At 40.9% G+C, this 18,602-nt stretch overlaps 1 protein-coding gene across 5 annotated transcripts in view; it reads right to left on the bottom strand.

Annotated features, from left to right (window-relative positions):
• The window catches only part of SYNE3 (spectrin repeat containing nuclear envelope family member 3), a 74,144-nt gene that overhangs the window by 27,594 nt on the left and 27,948 nt on the right, over nt 1-18,602 (bottom strand). The window contains exons 5-21 of one of the 5 annotated variants that reach the window (XM_072116255.1): nt 18,197-18,355; nt 14,340-14,684; nt 13,939-14,075; nt 12,732-12,909; nt 12,366-12,548; nt 11,802-11,945; nt 11,537-11,671; nt 11,300-11,449; nt 10,107-10,279; nt 8,395-8,478; nt 8,152-8,226; nt 7,922-8,026; nt 7,650-7,742; nt 4,682-4,771; nt 2,207-2,305; nt 1,839-1,928; nt 1,628-1,717 (exon numbers count right to left, since the gene is read on the bottom strand). In XM_072116255.1, the coding sequence (XP_071972356.1) occupies nt 1,628-1,717; nt 1,839-1,928; nt 2,207-2,305; nt 4,682-4,771; nt 7,650-7,742; nt 7,922-8,026; nt 8,152-8,226; nt 8,395-8,478; nt 10,107-10,279; nt 11,300-11,449; nt 11,537-11,671; nt 11,802-11,945; nt 12,366-12,548; nt 12,732-12,909; nt 13,939-14,075; nt 14,340-14,684; nt 18,197-18,355 (2,330 nt within the window). The remainder of the gene's footprint in view (nt 1-1,627; nt 1,718-1,838; nt 1,929-2,206; nt 2,306-4,681; nt 4,772-7,649; nt 7,743-7,921; nt 8,027-8,151; nt 8,227-8,394; nt 8,479-10,106; nt 10,280-11,299; nt 11,450-11,536; nt 11,672-11,801; nt 11,946-12,365; nt 12,549-12,731; nt 12,910-13,938; nt 14,076-14,339; nt 14,685-18,196; nt 18,356-18,602) is intronic. The other 4 variants (XM_072116257.1, XM_072116258.1, XM_072116256.1 and 1 more) reach the window with 4 other exon arrangements.

The raw sequence follows: 18,602 nt of genomic DNA, 5'->3' as shown, positions 1-18,602 counted from the left end.
ATTCATAATATAATATTATATATATTTCTAGGTATTTTCTTGGAATGAAGTTCAGTGTTTATATTTAAAGGGAACCTGTCAACACATTTGCACATATACAGCTAATGACAGGTCCATATAGAGCTCTAACTGATTGACTCCCTTCTTTTAGCTAAAAAATTGTTTGACTTACATCCACATAAATCCCCTTTTATCTTTTATTACATGGCATCAGAGGGGGGCTGCCCTGCTTGGCCAGGCCCTCCCATCTAATCCTCCCCATGCCTTATGCCTCCTTACTGGTCACAGTTCATGTTATGTGACCAGAGTGACATCATCTCAGGTCCTTTAGCCTTATAATTATAGCAAACTGTCCCCTATGCAGGTATCTGACCACATGAAGTCACAGCAGACTCCATGGACTTCTACTCCTTTCCATCCTCCAGGCTGCTGTGATTTCATGTGATCACATAAATGGAGTACAGTTTGCTATTATTAGAAGGCTAAAGGACCTGCGATGATGTCACTCTTGTCACATGTCATGAATGTAACATAAGGCACCGTGTAAAAAGATTGACACAATAATTCCCATCGGTACATAGAGCTTTATATGTCTGCATTTGAATATTAGCAGGCTAAGTACAAGGAGGCAGAGCAGTGATTTGAAGAGACACAGAGCTGTCAGTCACAATAATGGGGCGGGGTTCACTGCCAGCCTGAGAGAGGAGTCACAGATACCAGACATGAGTCACAAAAACTAATTTGCATATCAGAAAACCATCTGTAATTAAGGTACATGGCCCCCACTGGCAGATAAATTTAGGTATTATAGGGAAGAATTGGTATGCGGAGCCCTCGTTGACACAGCCTGCGATTGTGTCTGGTATAGCGCTTTAACACTAATGGACTTATGGACTAAGATGAGTACACTAAAGTTTTGCCATGTTTTGCTGATCGCATGATGAAAATGTTTTATGGAAAGTTTTTTGTACAAAATGAAAGTAGTTACCTGCAGATAGCAGAGAAAATGTGAAGCATTGAGTCAGTGGTGCTAATTTCTTGTATTGACTGTGGATTTGCGAGATCGGGAGGCGACTTTTGTGCCATGACAAAGTTTGCCATACATTGTGAAACACACACTGATATATTTTATGGACAGGTCCTCTTTAAACGCATTAAACTACTCTTATGTGCTACGACTAAGAATCTTTAAGATTCGAAACGCGTCAGGATTTTCTTGGATTCTTTATGCTTTTACTTTTATGAAATAAAGAACACATTTTTAATATAAAAATTTTCTAGTATACTTTTCCTGTTCCGTGCAAAGACTGCCTTCAGCTGTTCTACATTTGGGTGAGCAGACCTTGTCCTTTTGCCTTTTTTTCTGGATGTTACTAGTCAGCAAAATATCTCAGATGGCAAATTGGCTCTGCTCCCCTGCTCCCTGCATTCATGCCTTAAAAGAATTTAGACCAGATAATTAGGATTATTATTGGCACAATATTTTCAAGCCAGATATCAGGACTGGACGAGGTTTATTATGGGAGAGATATCATTGTAGGATTATATTGTAACAGGCTACAGTATTTTACATGTCGTTAGAGTATATGTAACAGTATAATATATTATAATACAGTATAATACTTACCTGACTGAGCTACTTTTGTCCTGAATTCCCATTGATTGGTCTCTTTCTCCCTTGCCATAAGCACCCATTCTAGCAGTATCATGGGTAGAACTGTAAATGATATAATACTTATTATAGTTTTTTCCTCTCATTTATTAAATAGAAGACGATCAATTTGACAAATCAGTGGCTGCTCATCCCCAATAAATCTACACATATCTTCCTTACTTACCTGCCCGTTCTATCAGATAGTTCATCTTCTTGACTTCCCTCTCTCCCCTCCCGGTTGATAACTCTGAATTCGTAGCTGCTGCGGTCAATGCTGCAGGACAAAATAAGAAGGTCAATTGGTCAATATTTAGATTATATAACGAGCAACTTTCGCCACAGACAGGGGTTCTTTACTGTAAGAGCGGTGGGACTATGGAACCCTTGCAGGGTTTTTTCCTTCTTCTAGATAAACGCTGTATAATTATAGGTTGGACTTGATAGACTGATGTCTTTTTCTAAACTTATTCACTATGACTATATCCTTTTGTGGCGTTATTTAGATTATATGACAAGGAACGACTGGTGGCCCTGACACGTGGTCAGACAGACCTGGATGCCTCGTCTATCCTCATCACTGCTGCGCTTCTGTCTTTTGATTTCTGTGATCTCCCTGGAGAACTGTTCCCATCACCAGAACCAGAAATTCTGCTGAGCAAAGAGGAGATTACATTACAGTATATCAAATTACCATATATTACTTCTCATTCTATCACATTAAACTACAATATATGTAAAATGTTTATACTGTACCTCATTATATTACACTACATTATGTTACATGTCATTTTACATTATAGAATATAATACATAGCATGTTGTGTATTACGGTATATCATAATAGGCCACAGTAAATGACATGTCATTTACACCAAAATAGATCACAACATATCATGATAGATAGATCATATTATAAGGCTACATGCACACGATGTAGTACGGCGGGCATACATCGGCGCTGCGGAGAGGAGCAGGGGATAAGCGCTGCTCACCCCCGGCCCTTTCCATAAGACTATACAGCGCACGGCGCCGTATCACGTAGAAAGATAGGCCGTGAGCCCATAGAAGTGTATGGGGGACGTATATCAGCCATATATACGTTGGCCGTATATATACCTACGCCATACATGTGTGTGAATATAGCCTAAGGTGGCATAAAATACAATAATCTATTATAATAGGTGGCAGTATAATGTATTACATGTGTTTAGATTTCATTACTGTATATTACATTTTATTATGTTACAAAGCATTTCATTAAAGTATATCATGTGACACCATTATATTACATTACAATATATTGTAATAGAATACACTACATGTCATTATATTATATAGTATGTAACAGTATATTATTCTATATTACATTCTTAGAGCAAATTCACACACGTGTGCCCGCCGTACCGCAGTACAGTGGGCACACGTCAGCGCACAGGAGAGGAGGAGGGGGTGAGCGCCACTCACCCCCACCCCTCTCTATAAAGATATATAGCGCATGGCGATGTATTATGGGAAAAGAAAGGACCATGGGGCAGATTTATCAATCAGTCTGAAAGTCAGAATATTTCCAGTTGCCCATGGCAACCAATCACAGCTCAGCTTTCATTTTACCAGTGCTCATGAATATTTTAAAGGGGAGCTGTGATTGGTTTCCATGGGCAACTAGAAATATTCTGACTTTCAGACTGCTTGATAAATCTGCCCCCATGTGTCCATTGCCGGCCTATGGGGGACGTATATATATAGCGCCCGCATATACACTCACCGGCCACTTTATTAGGTACACCATGCTAGCAACGGGTTGGACCCCCTTTTGCCTTCAGAACTGCCTCAATTCTTCGTGGCATAGATTCAACAAGGTGCTGGAAGCATTCCTCAGAGATTTTGGTCCATATTGACATGATGGCATCACACAGTTGCCGCAGATTTGTTGGCTGCACATCCATGATGCGAATCTCCCGTTCCACCACATCCCAAAGATGCTCTATTGGATTGAGATCTGGTGACTGTGGAGGCCATTTGAGTACAGTGAACTCATTGTCATGTTCAAGAAACCAGTCTGAGATGATTCCAGCTTTATGACATGGCGCATTATCCTGCTGAAAGTAGCCATCAGATGTTGGGTACATTGTGGTCATAAAGGGATGGACATGGTCAGCAACAATACTCAGGTAGGCTGTGGCGTTGCAACATTGCTCAATTGGTACCAAGGTCGCCCAAAGAGTGCCAAGAAAATATTCCCCACACCATGACACCACCACCACCAGCCTGAACCGTTGATACAAGGCAGGATGGATCCATGCTTTCATGTTGTTGACGCCAAATTCTGACCCTACCATCTGAATGTCGCAGTAGAAATCGAGACTCATCAGACCAGGCAACATTTTTCCAATCTTCTACTGTCCAATTTCGATGAGCTTGTGCAAATTGTAGCCTCAGTTTCCTGTTCTTAGCTGAAAGGAGTGGCACCCGGTGTGGTCTTCTGCTGCTGTAGCCCAAAGTTCTGCTGCTGTGCCTCAAAGTTCGACGTACTGTGCGTTCAGAGATGCTCTTCTGCCTACCTTGGTTGTAACAGGTGGCGATTTGAGTCACTGTTGCCTTTCTATCAGCTCGAACCAGTCTGCCCATTCTCCTCTGACCTCTGGCATCAACAAGGCATTTCCGCCCACGGAACTGCTGCTCACTGGATGTTTTTTCTTTTTCGGACCATTCTCTGTAAACCCTAGAGATGGTTGTGCCTGAAAATCCCAGTAGATCAGCAGTTTCTGAAATACTCAGACCAGCCCTTCTGGCCCCAACAACCATGCCACGTTCAAAGGCACTCAAATCACCTTTCTTTCCCATACTGATGCTCAGTTTGAACTGCAGGAAATTGTCTTGACCATGTCTACATGCCTAAATGCACTGAGTTGCCACCATGTGATTGGCTGATTAGAAATTAAGTGTTAACGAGCAGTTGGACAGGTGTACCTAATAAAGTGGCCGGTGAGTGTACGTCCCCCTACGGTTGTGTGAATTCAGCCTTACCTGAATAAGCCATTTTTGCCTTGAATTTCTATCGAAGGAGCTCTGTCTTCCTCGTCATCATCAATTATGCTAAAAGTATTAAGGTTAGTTCTGTAAATGATATAATACAGGATTAGTTCATCTAGTTCAACAGAATGTATTATAACCGCAGTAAGCTGCTATAGTTTTATCTTCCCATCTTGTTCTGCTGGTGGCTATTCCTCCTGACTCCTTCATGTACAGGTCTGCTAAGCTTGGCTAAGTGTGCACAATTTTAAGGAAATGAAACATGTCTGAGGCTACTTGGAAAACCTACATATACATTAGATGACTGTCTGACAAAGCTGAAATCAGCAGACTTAAAGGGGTTGGCCACTTTTTACCTCATCAGCCTGACATTCCTGTCCATAAAATGGCTGCAGATGGAGGGTCATGTGATCGCTAACTAGCGGTTGTTTATGGACAGTTTGATCACATGACCCTCCATCTTTAGCCATTTTATGGACAGGAATGTCTGGCTGATGAGGTAAAAGACAGGAGGCCTACATATCAAGAAAGCAGTGCAGAACTATTAATAGATGTATATTGGTAAATTACCTAATATCTTGCCCCCCAGACTTGCACACACATTACAAAAAAACATGAGATAAAGTGGCCAACCCTTTAACCGGTTAAGGACCTGGCCCTTTCCTGTTTTTTCATGTCAATTTTTCACTCCCCCCTTCAAAAATCTATAACTTTTTTATTTTTACACGTATAGAGCTGTGTGACAGGTTGTTTTCTGCGTAACAAATTGCACTTCATAGTGATGGTATTAAATATTCCATGCCATGTTCCTGGAAGCGGGAAAAAAATTCCAAATGCAGTGAAAATGGTGAAAAAACGCATTTGCGCCATTTTCTTGTGGGCTTGGATATTACGTCTTTCACTGAGCACCCCAAATGACATGTCTACTTTATTCTTTGGGTCGGTACGATTAAGAAGATACCACATTTGTATAGGTTTTATAGTGTTTTCATACATTTACAAAAATTAAAACCTCCTGTACAAAAATTATTTTTTTGATTTTGCCAACTTCTGGCGCTAATAACTTTTTTATACTTTGGTGTACGGAGCTGTGGGTGTTGTCATTTTTTGCGAAATTTGATAATATTTCCAATTATATCATTTTTAGGACTGTACGACCTTTTGATCACTTTTTATAGATTTTTTTATATTTTTCAAAATGGCAAAAAAGCGCCATTTTCGACTTTGGGCGCTATTTTCCGTTACGGGGTTAAACGCATTGAAAAACCGTTATCATATTTTGATAGATCGGCCATTTTCGGACGCGTCGATACCTAATGTGTTTATGATTTTTACTGTTTATTTATATATATGTCAGTTATAGGGAAAGGGGGGTGATTTGAAATTTTAGGTTTTTTTATTATAATTTTATTTTTAAACATTTTTTATTTTTCAGACTCCCTAGGGTACTTTAACCCTAGGTTGTCTGATCGATCCTATCATATACTGCCATACTACAGTATGGCAGTATATGGGGATTTTCCTCCTCATTCATTATCAGCACATTGTAATGAAGGGGTTAAAACGAAATAGCCTCGGGTCTTCAGAAGACCCGAGGCTACCATGGAGATGGATCGCCGCTCCCCGATGACGTCACAGGGAGCCATTGCTTTGATAACACCCGCGATCGGTGCTGCAATATGCAGCAAAGACTTACCGGCTTTTTAACTCTTCATGCAGCGTGACCCGACCGCCGCCGTGAATACACGGCGGGCGGTCGCGAACCGGTTAATGTATAAATTCTGAAGTACAGGTATGATAGGTCACTTAGGAGATATTTTCCATAAAATTCACATCATAGCTATGTCTGATTCTTGGAAAGTTGGGTTATAGTCATATGGTAGGAAAAAGTCATAAAGATCTAATAGAACTTTTCTTAGCCCCTTAATGACCTGGCCCTTTTTTGTTTTTTCATTTCCTTTTTTCACTCCCCACCTTCAAAAATCTATAACTTTTTTATTTTTACATGTGAAGAGCTATGTGATTGGTTGTTTTCTGGGTAACAAATTGCACTTCATAGTGATGATATTTAATATTCCATGCCGTGTACTGGGAAGTGGGAAAAGAATCCAAATGCAGTGAAAAAGGTAAAAAAACACATTTGCGTTGTTTTCTGGTGGGCTTGGATTTTACGGCTTTCACTGTGCACCCCAAATGATATGTCTACTTTATTTTTTGGGTCGGTGCGATCACGGGGATACCAAATTTGTCTAGGTTTTATAATGTTTTCTCACATTTACAAAAAAAACTCCTGTACGAAAGATTTTTTTTATTATGCCATCTTCTGGCGCTAATAACTTTTTCACACTTTGGTGTACACTGCTGAAGGTGGTGCCATTTTTTGCGACTCTTGATGACATTTTCAATGCTACCATTTTTAGCACTGTACAACCTTTTGATCACTTTTTATAGCAATTTATATATTTTTCAAAATGGCAAGATGGCGGCGCCCATGCCATTGACGGGATAACATGGGACAGGATCGACAGGATAACGATGGGAATTCCAAGATGGCGGCGCCCATGCCATCGACGGGATAACACCCGCGATCGGTGCTACCGTTAAGTCTTTGCTGCAATCAGTCCGTGAGCCCTCTCCATGTACCCGCACAGGACGCACGCTGTACTATTACGGCGAGCATTCCAGTAAGGATTTAAATCCTGTATTACAAAGCAGTAATCTCCTAATCATACACTGAAACATAACTGGTTCATCACTAGAGGTCCTGGGTGACAACTAATATATCCCTCAATGGGGCTATAATCCAGCTTTTCTGGACTCCAGAATGCTTTACATGTGTAGTTGTATAGTGCTAGACCCCATCTGAAGTTGTGACATTAAATTACATGTGGTAATATGGATACCACAATGGCATTAACGTTTCCTCTATAATACCGGCACATTTTGTCAGATATGTAATTACCTGTGTGAGTTTCCTTTATGCAAAGGTCCATTATAACCAGAATGACCATCCGGCAGGTCTGTGATACTGTTGGTTGTGACATTATGGATGGTTCTATAAAAAGAGAAAGGGATCACCTTCCTCATATTTACACAATCCCCCCCTACACAGACGATCCATGTCTTTATCACCCCCCTCATTTTCTTTAGTCATGATACCCATCCCCTCTAAAGAAAATTTTCTATGGTACATAACATGTTAATCAGCCAAAAAAATATCATAGAACAATTAACCTGGTTGGGTCTCCAGTTTGTTGAAATCCTCGGTTTCTCGGGGAATCACTGGTATTGACTTCAATTACAGAATTTACATGGAGGACTTGTCCCTCTTTGTTATGGCTGTTCAACAAGAAGAAATCAAATATTGGACATTAAGAAATGTAATGTCTCAGTGGTTCTAATTGGGGATGGGAGGTGCTCATAGGCCATAATGCCACCATGAGGTAGGTAATGGGCACACCTACCTTGTACTTATCTTATTGGAGGTTGGAGTGTTCTCTCTCTGCAGGAGGTCATATGTGTCTATATCTGAGACAAGGCTGAGGGAAGAAGATAAAATGTTTGGCTTTACATCAAGTATAACCCTTAATGCTCCCCAAATCCAATATCACTATCATATTGCAATTCAACTAGTAAAGTAAGAAGCTAAGGGGTTATGGGGTCATAGGAAACACTTTCAGCTGCAGTGTGGATAACACAGAATTTACCTGGGTGTCTGATATTTGGTGATGTCTGTAGGTTTCCGTAGAGATTTAGGACTTGATTTGTGTTGTTTGTTCTGTTTCACTACCCTGCAGATTTTTATCAAGCACAGACTGGTTAGAAAGAGGGCTCAGATCTGCAGGCTACATCTCCCACTCTGGGGCTGGCACCAAATACTGGGAGATGTAGTTTTAGGACAGATATAGAGACTTTTAAGAACCAAGATAAAGTCTGCCATAGGGGCACATGTATCTTTTATTTGGCTTGGTGTTTCTTAAGCTAAAATGATTTTTGTTGCATGACCACATTTGTGTGTGTATGTATATATATATGTATATATACACTCACCGGCCACTTTATTAGGTACACCATGCTAGTAACAGATTGGACCCCCTTTTGCCTTCAGAACTGCCTCAATTCTTCGTGGCATAGATTCAACAAGGTGCTGGAAGCATTCCTCAGAGATTTTGGTCCATATTGACATGATGGCATCACACAGTTGCCGCAGATTTGACGGCTGCACATCCATGATGCGAATCTCCCGTTCCACCACATCCCAAAGATGCTCTATTGGATTGAGATCTGGTGACTGTGGAGGCCATTTGAGAACAGTGAACTCATTGTCATGTTCAAAAAACCAGTCTGAGATGATTCCAGCTTTATGACATGGCGCATTATCCTGCTGAAAGTAGCCATCAGATGTTGGGTACATTGTGGTCATAAAGGGATGGACATGGTCAGCAACAATACTCAGGTAGGCTGTGGCGTTTCAACGATGCTCAATTGGTACCAAGGGGCCCAAAGAGTGCCAAGAAAATATTCCCCACACCATGACACCACCACCACCAGCCTGAACCGTTGATACAAGGCAGGATGGATTCATGCTTTCATGTTGTTGACGCCAAATTCTGACCCTACCATCCGAATGTCGCAGCAGAAATCGAGACTCATCAGACCAGGCAACGTTTTTCCAATCTTCTACTGTCCAATTTCGATGAGCTTGTGCAAATTGTAGCCTCAGTTTCCTGTTCTTAGCTGAAAGGAGTGGCACCCGGTGTGGTCTTCTGCTGCTGTAGCCCATCTGCCTCAAAGTTCGACGTACTGTGCGTTCAGAGATGCTCTTCTGCCTACCTTGGTTGTAACGGGTGGCGATTTGAGTCACTGTTGCCTTTCTATCAGCTCGAATAGTCTGCCCATTCTCCTCTAACCTCTGGCATCAACAAGGCATTTCCGCCCACAGAACTGCTGCTCACTGGATGTTTTTTCTTTTTCGGACCATTCTCTGTAAACCCTAGAGATGGTTGTGCGTGAAAATCCCAGTAGATCAGCAGTTTCTGAAATACTCAGACTAGCCCTTCTGGCACCAACAACCATGCCACGTTCAAAGGCACTCAAATCACCTTTCTTCCCAATACTGATGCTCGGTTTGAACTGCAGGAGATTGTCTTGACCATGTCTACATGCCTAAATGCACTGAGTTGCCGCCATGTAATTGGCTGAAATTAAGTGTTAACGAGCAGTTGGACAGGTGTACCTAATAAAGTGGCCGGTGAGTGTATATATATATATATATATATTTTTTTACAGCTATGAAAAAGTTTGCCTAGGTCATGCTTTCTGCAGTGTTGCCTGACAAATTTAGATGCAAAACTATACCTGCTCACAACCGTCATAGGCATCAGATTTGAGACAACTGTGCACATGCGGGGCTCCTCACCTGGACATTTGCTCACAGAGCTGCTGTAAAGATTTCCAGTAGTCAATGAGTTGCTTGAGTTCAGACTGGATAAGAGCTGCACCCTCTGGTGATGAGGTGTCAACCACCTTTTGTCCCAGGGCCTCCACTAGATGGCGCTGTATTTCCTTTTCTGATAATTCAGCCTTCAGTGTCTGAGTATATAAAGCAGAGTAGCCGCATTCAACATGGACCAGCAAGAAGAGAATACTTGGAGAATTTATCAAGAAACAGAATTGACAAAATAGCAAACAGTGGGAGGCACTGGCTTGTACACTATTACTTTTGCACACAGGGAGTGTGACCTTTAGCCCCCCCCTTATGCCACCTCCACATCAAGTGGGAGGTAAGGAGAGAGTGTGAATCTATGCCAGGAAGTACCTGCCCAGATCTTTATATATAACCCCCAATGTTAGGACTTCCATAGAGCTGCATTCTGCTGTTTGACACCAGAAACAATCATCAGGCATCTGAACACCTCTAACATCTAAGGTGAGCTCTCATACCTGTTATTCATTCCTACAACAGATGACTGTACAATGCCTACTGCAAAGACCTAATAGGCACATAACAAATCCATAAATGACAATAAACATGCAGAATGAGCTGGAAGATTTCAGCTCTGGAGCTTGAAGAATAGTGAATACAACTAGAGAGTATAATATAGGATGCACCACAGAAGTAATTTGTGTTAAGTAATGTATGTACACAGTGGCCCACATTTATCAAAACTAGTGCAAACAGCAAATGTGCTGTTTGCCTGTAGAGGGTGCAGTGTGTGACATATTCATGAAATGTGTCTCGCGTTCTTCATGAAACTGCCGCTCCCTGCACTGCTCCGACAGAGCACACCAACTTTTTGGTGTACCTTTAACATAGGGGGTGCAACACAATTCTGTCAGACTTTGCAGGTGTGGCGCACGCTCCGACTTTGCACCGGAACATTTTGTGTCGCCTCGGGTAAAGTGCAGCCGGCACCACAAAGTGTTGCACGTGCCACAATTGTGTCTTGGACACTTTAAAAATACCTGTGCAAGCAGTTTGTGCTAAAAAGAATGTGCCAAGTCTGACAGACTTTAGTAAATTAGTAATATTGTTGATATTTCAGTTATTTGACCGTTACTATTTACTATTAGATTCATTCTAATTGTATCATCACCACCTAAGGCATTTACCTCAATATCCTTCTCTTCCCAATTCTTGCCACCATTTTGGTAGGATTCCAGTTTCTGGTGAGTGACCATTATCCAGTGCTGCAGATCCGGGAGATTGTGACTAAAAAGTCTGTGGTTATTAATGTTCTCTTTGCCTTTGTGTATCTTGTTCTACATGGAAAATAACATTCACGACAAAATTAACTTTCTACAGAAAAATGAAGCAATTCCATGAAAAGGGATAAGTGAGGAGCTTACCTCTAGAGACCTCTGTAAGGTAAGATAATCTGAGTGCAGCTGGTCGGCTCTGTGTGTGTGAGATGAGTGTGAAGTGGTCATGGAAATTAACTTTTGGATAAGGGAACTGAGGCTCAATAATTCTTCTAGCAGTATCTGCAAAACACATTCATTCATTAATAAGAGCCTCTTGTTGTATTGTCTGTATCATTGCAATGCACTGTGCTCCCAGCAGGGGGTGCCATTGTATTGCTGTCAATATAGATCAGAGCCATTTATGACTGACCTGCAGTCTTTGGATTTGTGCCTCCTTCCCAATAATATCTGGTTGCAGCTCATTCTCTTTCATGCTTTTTACTCGGATCGCTGATATCTTTTGGTGCAAGTTCTTGTACTCAGAATCAAACTTTTTTCTCTGCTCAACAAAACCCTAAATGGATAGGAATCATATGAGTGATAAATATGTAGAAATGGTACCATTCAAAAAAAAAAAATCAAATATCCCAAATAGTACCAAACATATGATATAAGAGAATCCGTAAGCCAAATATACACAAACGTGCAGCCGATGGGAACGGGCGTGTGTGTTGGCCCAATCCCACAGATCACACACATTGTACAGGAAGGGAGTCTTTGCATTATACAGAAATGTGATGCAAGGACTTCCCATCTACCGGCTAAATTACAGTACTGGCACTGCATCAGTTAATACAGAATATTTGCATCATATTTCTGTATGGTTGTGCTGGTAATACTCTCTCATGACCACTAGGTGTTGCTGTCATTCTGTAGAGCTGCAGTACATACAGCAAATATCGTGTACATAATGTCTTGAAGCTTGGATTTTTACCTGTAAGAGGGTCTTCCTCTGTAGCAGATCTTGGTGAAGTGCTTCTCTCTCCTTCTCAGCTACAGTAATATCTTGCAGGAGTGCTTTGCTTTTGCTGTCACCGAGGACAAGGAGTATCCGCTCTTTCTTTTTCTCTAGAGCTGCCAACTTGTCTTTGATTGTACAGCTTTCCTTTAGTAATTTCTACATCAAAGGATCTTATGAGATCAGGTTATATTCACACTGACACACAAGATAAGTTCAACGCAGTCAGGGAATATTACTTGGAATTACAGTTTGAGAGCCATAGGTTGGAGACTACATAAATATATATATATGTGTATGTATGTACATATATACCCTCCATAGCATGATCTGAGAACTGACCTCAATATTGTCCAGGGCATCAAGATTCATGGCTCCATCATTCACAGGGAGAGCAGTGGCGTCCAGGACACTTTCAGCAATAGGTTTCCAGTAGAGGAACTCCCGCAAAGGGTTCTGAAAGAGCTGCCGGAGTTCAGACTCTGTGTCCGTGCTCAGCTTGAAAGCTTTACTCTTTGCCCTGTAAATGTTCAATATTAAACAATGAAAGTTCAATTAAAAAACGAGTGTCCCCTGAGAGAGTAAGTGGAAGGTATTATAGTTGTTACATAGGGGGAAGCATGATAGTAGTTATATTCTCCTACATAGGGGCAGTATTATAGTAGGTCTATTATTGTACATAGGAGAAGTATTATGGTAGTTATATTCGTGCACATATGGAACAGTATTACAGTGGGTATATTCTTACATAGTAGTTATATTGTTGGACACTATTATATTAGGTATATTCTTGAACAGAGTAAGTATTAATGTAGGAATGTTCTGGAACAAAGGTGCAAAATTATTGTAATTATATTCTCGTACATGGGGGGAGTATTATAGTAGTTATATTCTTGTACATAGGGGGCAGTATTATATTATTTATATTCTTGTACATAGGAGGCAGTATTATAGTAGTTATATTCTTGTACATAGTGGGCAGTATTATAGTAGTTATATTCTTGTACATAGGAGGCAGTATTATAGTAGTTATATTCTTGTACATAGATGGCAGTATTATAGTGGTTATATTCTTGTACATAGGGGGCAGTATTATAGTAGTTATATTCTTGTACATAGAGGGCAGTATTATTGTAGTTGTTTTCATATAAATCCTGCACCAAAGAACTATTCTGTCAGTTATGTTACATCAGTTATGGAAGTTCTCAATGGACTATGACTGTCAGAAGGGTACAGACAGCTACTGACTGCTTGACAGGCCGCTTATGGACTGGACTGTCGATACATCTTGTGCACCCCTGTTCCAGGATTTTAGTTGAGATGAATGTGTGCTGCACTTTATGTACATGCTCAGGAGTGAAGCTACTCTGCTATAGATTAGCAATAAGGCACTGGGAAGGAATTTATCTCATGCAGGACTGTGGAGTCACAGTCGGTAATCATTTTGGTGGGCCTGGAGTTGGAGTTTAGGAAATTGAGGAGTTGGAGGTTTGGCTTACCGACTCCACAGCCCTGCTCAGTATGAGTAGGGTGTCATACAAATAGATACCTCTGATAATCGCGCATGGCAGAGATGACTCCATCAGACAGAGGCTGGACATCCTTTGAGAATTTGAAGAGATCTCTGAGTTGAACCTTCACACGCTCTGCTTTCGCTTCTTCTGCGGCCAGCGCAGACTTTGTGGCCTAAACAATGACATAGATTATTACTATTCAGACTGGTGATAAATATAAACTCCACCCAAGTGTTCTTCATAATGTACTGTATGATCTCCTGAATGACAGCTAATTTATATCATAATTTAGGGCAGAACAGCCCTTACAAAATCATTGACAAAACTTTCCACAGCATCACAGAGGACTTCAGAAGGAACATATTTATCTCTAATCAGCAATTAAATCATGTATGCCCCATTCCTGGTTTAAGAAAAATTCACACTTAAAGCGTACATTCAGTGTTTTCCATAGAGCTATTAAGTCATCTTCGCTCTTCACTCGCTCCCCAGATTCCAAGCTCTCCTCCAACCTATGTGTGGCCTTCCGAAATTCATTGATGTTGGCTTCAAGCTGCCTTGCCAGCAGGAGGAAGGCGTTCTCCGAGTTGTGTGTCTTTAGCAGAGTCTCCTCCTCTTCAGCGTTCATCTGTTTTAATTCCATTAGAGTTTTGCGCAGGTCCTCCAGCTCCCTGCATATCTTCTCAGCTCCCAGAGGAGACGTGTTCTTTATCACCTGAGCAGACTTCACTTCCAATACTTCTAACTGTTTATTACCGTTCTCCACATCTTTACTTATTTCCTATGAGAAGAAAGAAGAAGCTAGGATTTACCCTAAATAAGCAATGCTTTGAATGACCACCAATATGGCTGCCATGACCACTCCCACAAGATGATGAATAAATAACACCTAGTTATGTAGACACAGCATCGAACTGCACCTCACTACCCCCATCCAAATCTGCCCTTGGGTCCTGCTAAAATATTTATGCTGTACATGGGGCTATGTGCCCACGTTCCAGAATAGTTCTAGGATGTACCCCAGAGGTAATCCCGCAGCCATTCTGTAAACAGCAGAAACTGCACAGATGCAAATTTGCCGTGGTCACAGGTCGGCGCATTATCCGCAGCAAGTGATATGTTACTTATTTGCTACAGAACACAAATCTGCAACTGAAAAGTGTTTTATTATTATAAATTCCAATGTGACTGTAATACGCTATAGATTCGTCGCATGGATAATCCGTGCATAATACGTAATGCGTGCAGATTTATTCTTATGATCTGTGCCCCCCTCACCCCCCCCCAATATTATTATATATCGGTGGAGGGATGACAAAAAAGTTATTTAGAACAAGGGGAAAACTTACATGGATGATTCTGAAACTTCTCCTGCCCCTTTCGAAGTCAGGACATGTTATTGCACATACGGTAATTACGGGAGTACAGTCTTCAATAAACTGTCATACCCTGCACACCCCCAACACTCTTAATCTGAGTGCACCAGTTTTTTTTTCAGTTTAATGGCAGTGTGCCACAATTATGTTGGGACTTCTGACATAAATGTGGAGGCCAGTGGGAATCCGCACTGGAACGCCCCTTTGGGTGCACAGTTTTGTGTCGTGGTGGACACGGAGCTGGCCAAAATACATGCTTCAGAAACACATGTGCAAGCACATATATTCATGTGCAAAATGCCCAAAAAAACTGATGCAGAAAGCTGGGCCTATTAATCTTACTATTTTGTCTATTTTCGACAGGGGGACATTTATATTATTTTAGCAAATTTGCTAAATTGTGGGGACATGCAAAATATTCCAGAATTTTGAATGAATTTGCAACAAACACGCCCCATTACATCACATTTGACAATTTTATGATGTGCACAGAAGGGGTGTAGGTTAGAAGGAAATAACACGGTTTACGACTCTCTAGTTTAACTCTGCACTGTGTGGCTACTAGTCAGTGTCAGTACATCTCCTACACTTTATGTAACAGATCATTCTTTTTAGGCGATTGTCACTTTAAAGAGGAAAGAGAAATGTTAATGGTTTGAAAAATTCACAAGGGGAGGGAGTGAGCAGAGTTTACAGTCCACATGAATGCCCTAAGATGAAGCCTGAGGGGTGACATTATACAACCTGTCATAGTGTACCTGTCACATTGTCACATGTCCCTATGGACTCATCTATGATCTATTTAATGATATATCTACCTTGTATGAATGAAAAAGTGGGTGAAAAGATTCCATTTACTTACAGGAAGTCTACCATCAAAAACCAGCATCTTATAAAAAATCCAAAATCTTAAAAATCTTATATTTGTTATCCGTGGCCTCCTTCCTTCTAAAAAACAATGGTCCAGATTTATCAAAAGTAGTGAAGATTGCCTCACCAATGTGCATTGTGCGGCAGATTATTGAATACTGGTGCCAATCTTCAATTATTAGGCGCTCCCTGCACTGATAGGGAAGCGCCATCTTTTTTACGGTGCACCTTTACGCAGCACAATTCTGTCGAGTCGCTGTATTAATTGTGTTGGAAACACATGTGTCGCTAAGTTTTTGGTAGGTGGATAATATTTTAAGTGTAGCTGGATTTACTTGTTGTATAGTTTGGGTTGCATATTTTGGTATTAATATATGCACACTATGTTGTTTCACGGATGTGTCTCATCTATATTTTATACAGCAGTCGCACATTTCTGTGTTATTCAATGTAGTCATTGTACACACTGCCGCTTTTTTCACTGTACACTTTTTGTGGCCACATATTGGTCCCCAATGACGTCTACGGCGCCTGGTCACAGTGCGGTGAGCACACGGCGTCTCACTACACCATGACCGTGCATGATGAAATATAGGATCATGTGCTATATTTTGCTACGTTACGACGCTGGCCTTGCACTTCTCTATGGAGAGGGGAGAGGTGAGCAGCACTCATCTCTACTTTTCACAAGAGCAGTGACGTGTGCGCGTTCGTGTGCATGTACAATGTGTGCCACATCTGATTTTTTTTTTAAGCAGGTCCTGTTCCTGTTGCGGATTGGTTGCTAGGTAACACAACGCACGTGACCTGGACAAGCCAATGACATAATTTGCCAGCCCTAAATATTTTTTGCAGTCCACAGATGCGGATGACAATCGGGTGACACACAGCTAAGAAACTAAACACAAACAGGACACATTCTGGAGATAAACGCGGGCCACACACCCATTGTTTACAACCTGTATATAACAATGTCCTGTGTTCTTCTGCTGTTGTAAGATTACTTCAGGGAGAGAGAGGGGGCAAGTGAAGAGAGAGCACTGAGACACAGTGTAACAGCCTGCGAAGCTACAGCACGGAGGGACTCTGGAAAAGCCCTTAGCATCATTTTACAAGTTGATTTTAAAAGGAAGGAGGCCATAGATAACAAATATTATAAGATTACCACAGTCACAGTGCATGGATCTAAGAGTAAGTGTCCCTGGTTTATCATACTTATTTTGATGGTAGATTTTGTTTAAAGGGGTTTGCCCATGAAAGAAAGTTCTCAAATTTCAATCCACTAGTGATGTTTACACAATAAAAAGATCATTTTTAACCCCTTACATTACAATTTTAGTCAGTTTTATTGCTGTTTTAGCTCGTATTACTCAGTGATGGTCATTTTAAAATTCCAGAGTGTGGACGGGTTCTCTCTAAGCAGATACTTCATGATCCCTCTAGTGCTATGAGATACTGTGTGCTGACAATGTGCTTAGATTATCAGGGTACAGGGTTTATGTGCACTTTCATTTAGCCTCTGAACATAATACTAGTATCTGACATGTAGAAAAAGAGAGATGAGACAGATCAGTGATGATAGATGATGAGATGCATATAAAGACCCAATGACACTCTCAGCTCTGCTAACTCACGTATATCACACACAGAGTCAGCCCTGCCATATGTTTCTCTAACTGTCTGTAGAGTAAATCTCTGCACACTGCTGCTTGTTGAGCTGGTCTTGTAGTGCAGGGAGAAGGCAGAGAGCAATTCAGTGTGCAGACAAGAGGAGCTATTCATGAGAAGACCAAAGTCAGAAGATCCACGGACAACCAAAATTGTAAACAACAGGACTGATTGAGACAGTTTGGAATTATATCTGTGAAATGCTGCATTTGTGTAATTTTGTTATCCTGAGTATATTTAAGAATCTTGTCTTCATCGGAATACCCCTTTAATGTTAGCAAATTTGGAGCTACTAAGGAATTCTGTCTTTATTTTCTATTTGTCTGTCTGCCTTACCATCTATCTATGTTTTTCCTCCATTAGTAGAATTGTTCCATACCTGCAGCAAGTCTAGTCTTTTTTCTGTAGAATTAGATGCTTCTGCGACATAACACTTCAGTTTTTCAATCACGCTATTAAGCCAAGATTTAAAGCCATTGACATCTTCGGCATATGCCTCGTGCTCCTTTAAGATTTTCTCAAGACGTTCCACTCGCTCCTAAAATCGGAGAAAGCTTGTGTGTGTGAATGTAATATTAGAAAGAACTATAAAACAATTGTTACCTTTTGCTCAATATGATTTCCTATGATCTGACTATAAAGAGACATTTATTTTTTGTTCAATCACCATTAAAAGTGATTTAGAAGGGGTTAAGCCTGCCTTCACTGTGTAGCCTGCGGTTTAGTAGAGAATGGTGGGACAATGAGCACAAGCTTCTCATACATTCACTAACCTAAATCCAAAC

Source organism: Engystomops pustulosus, chromosome 7 (genome assembly GCF_040894005.1).
Source record: "Engystomops pustulosus chromosome 7, aEngPut4.maternal, whole genome shotgun sequence".
NCBI classification, from domain to species: domain Eukaryota; kingdom Metazoa; phylum Chordata; class Amphibia; order Anura; family Leptodactylidae; genus Engystomops; species Engystomops pustulosus.
This window is presented reverse-complemented; position numbering and strand designations above follow the sequence as displayed.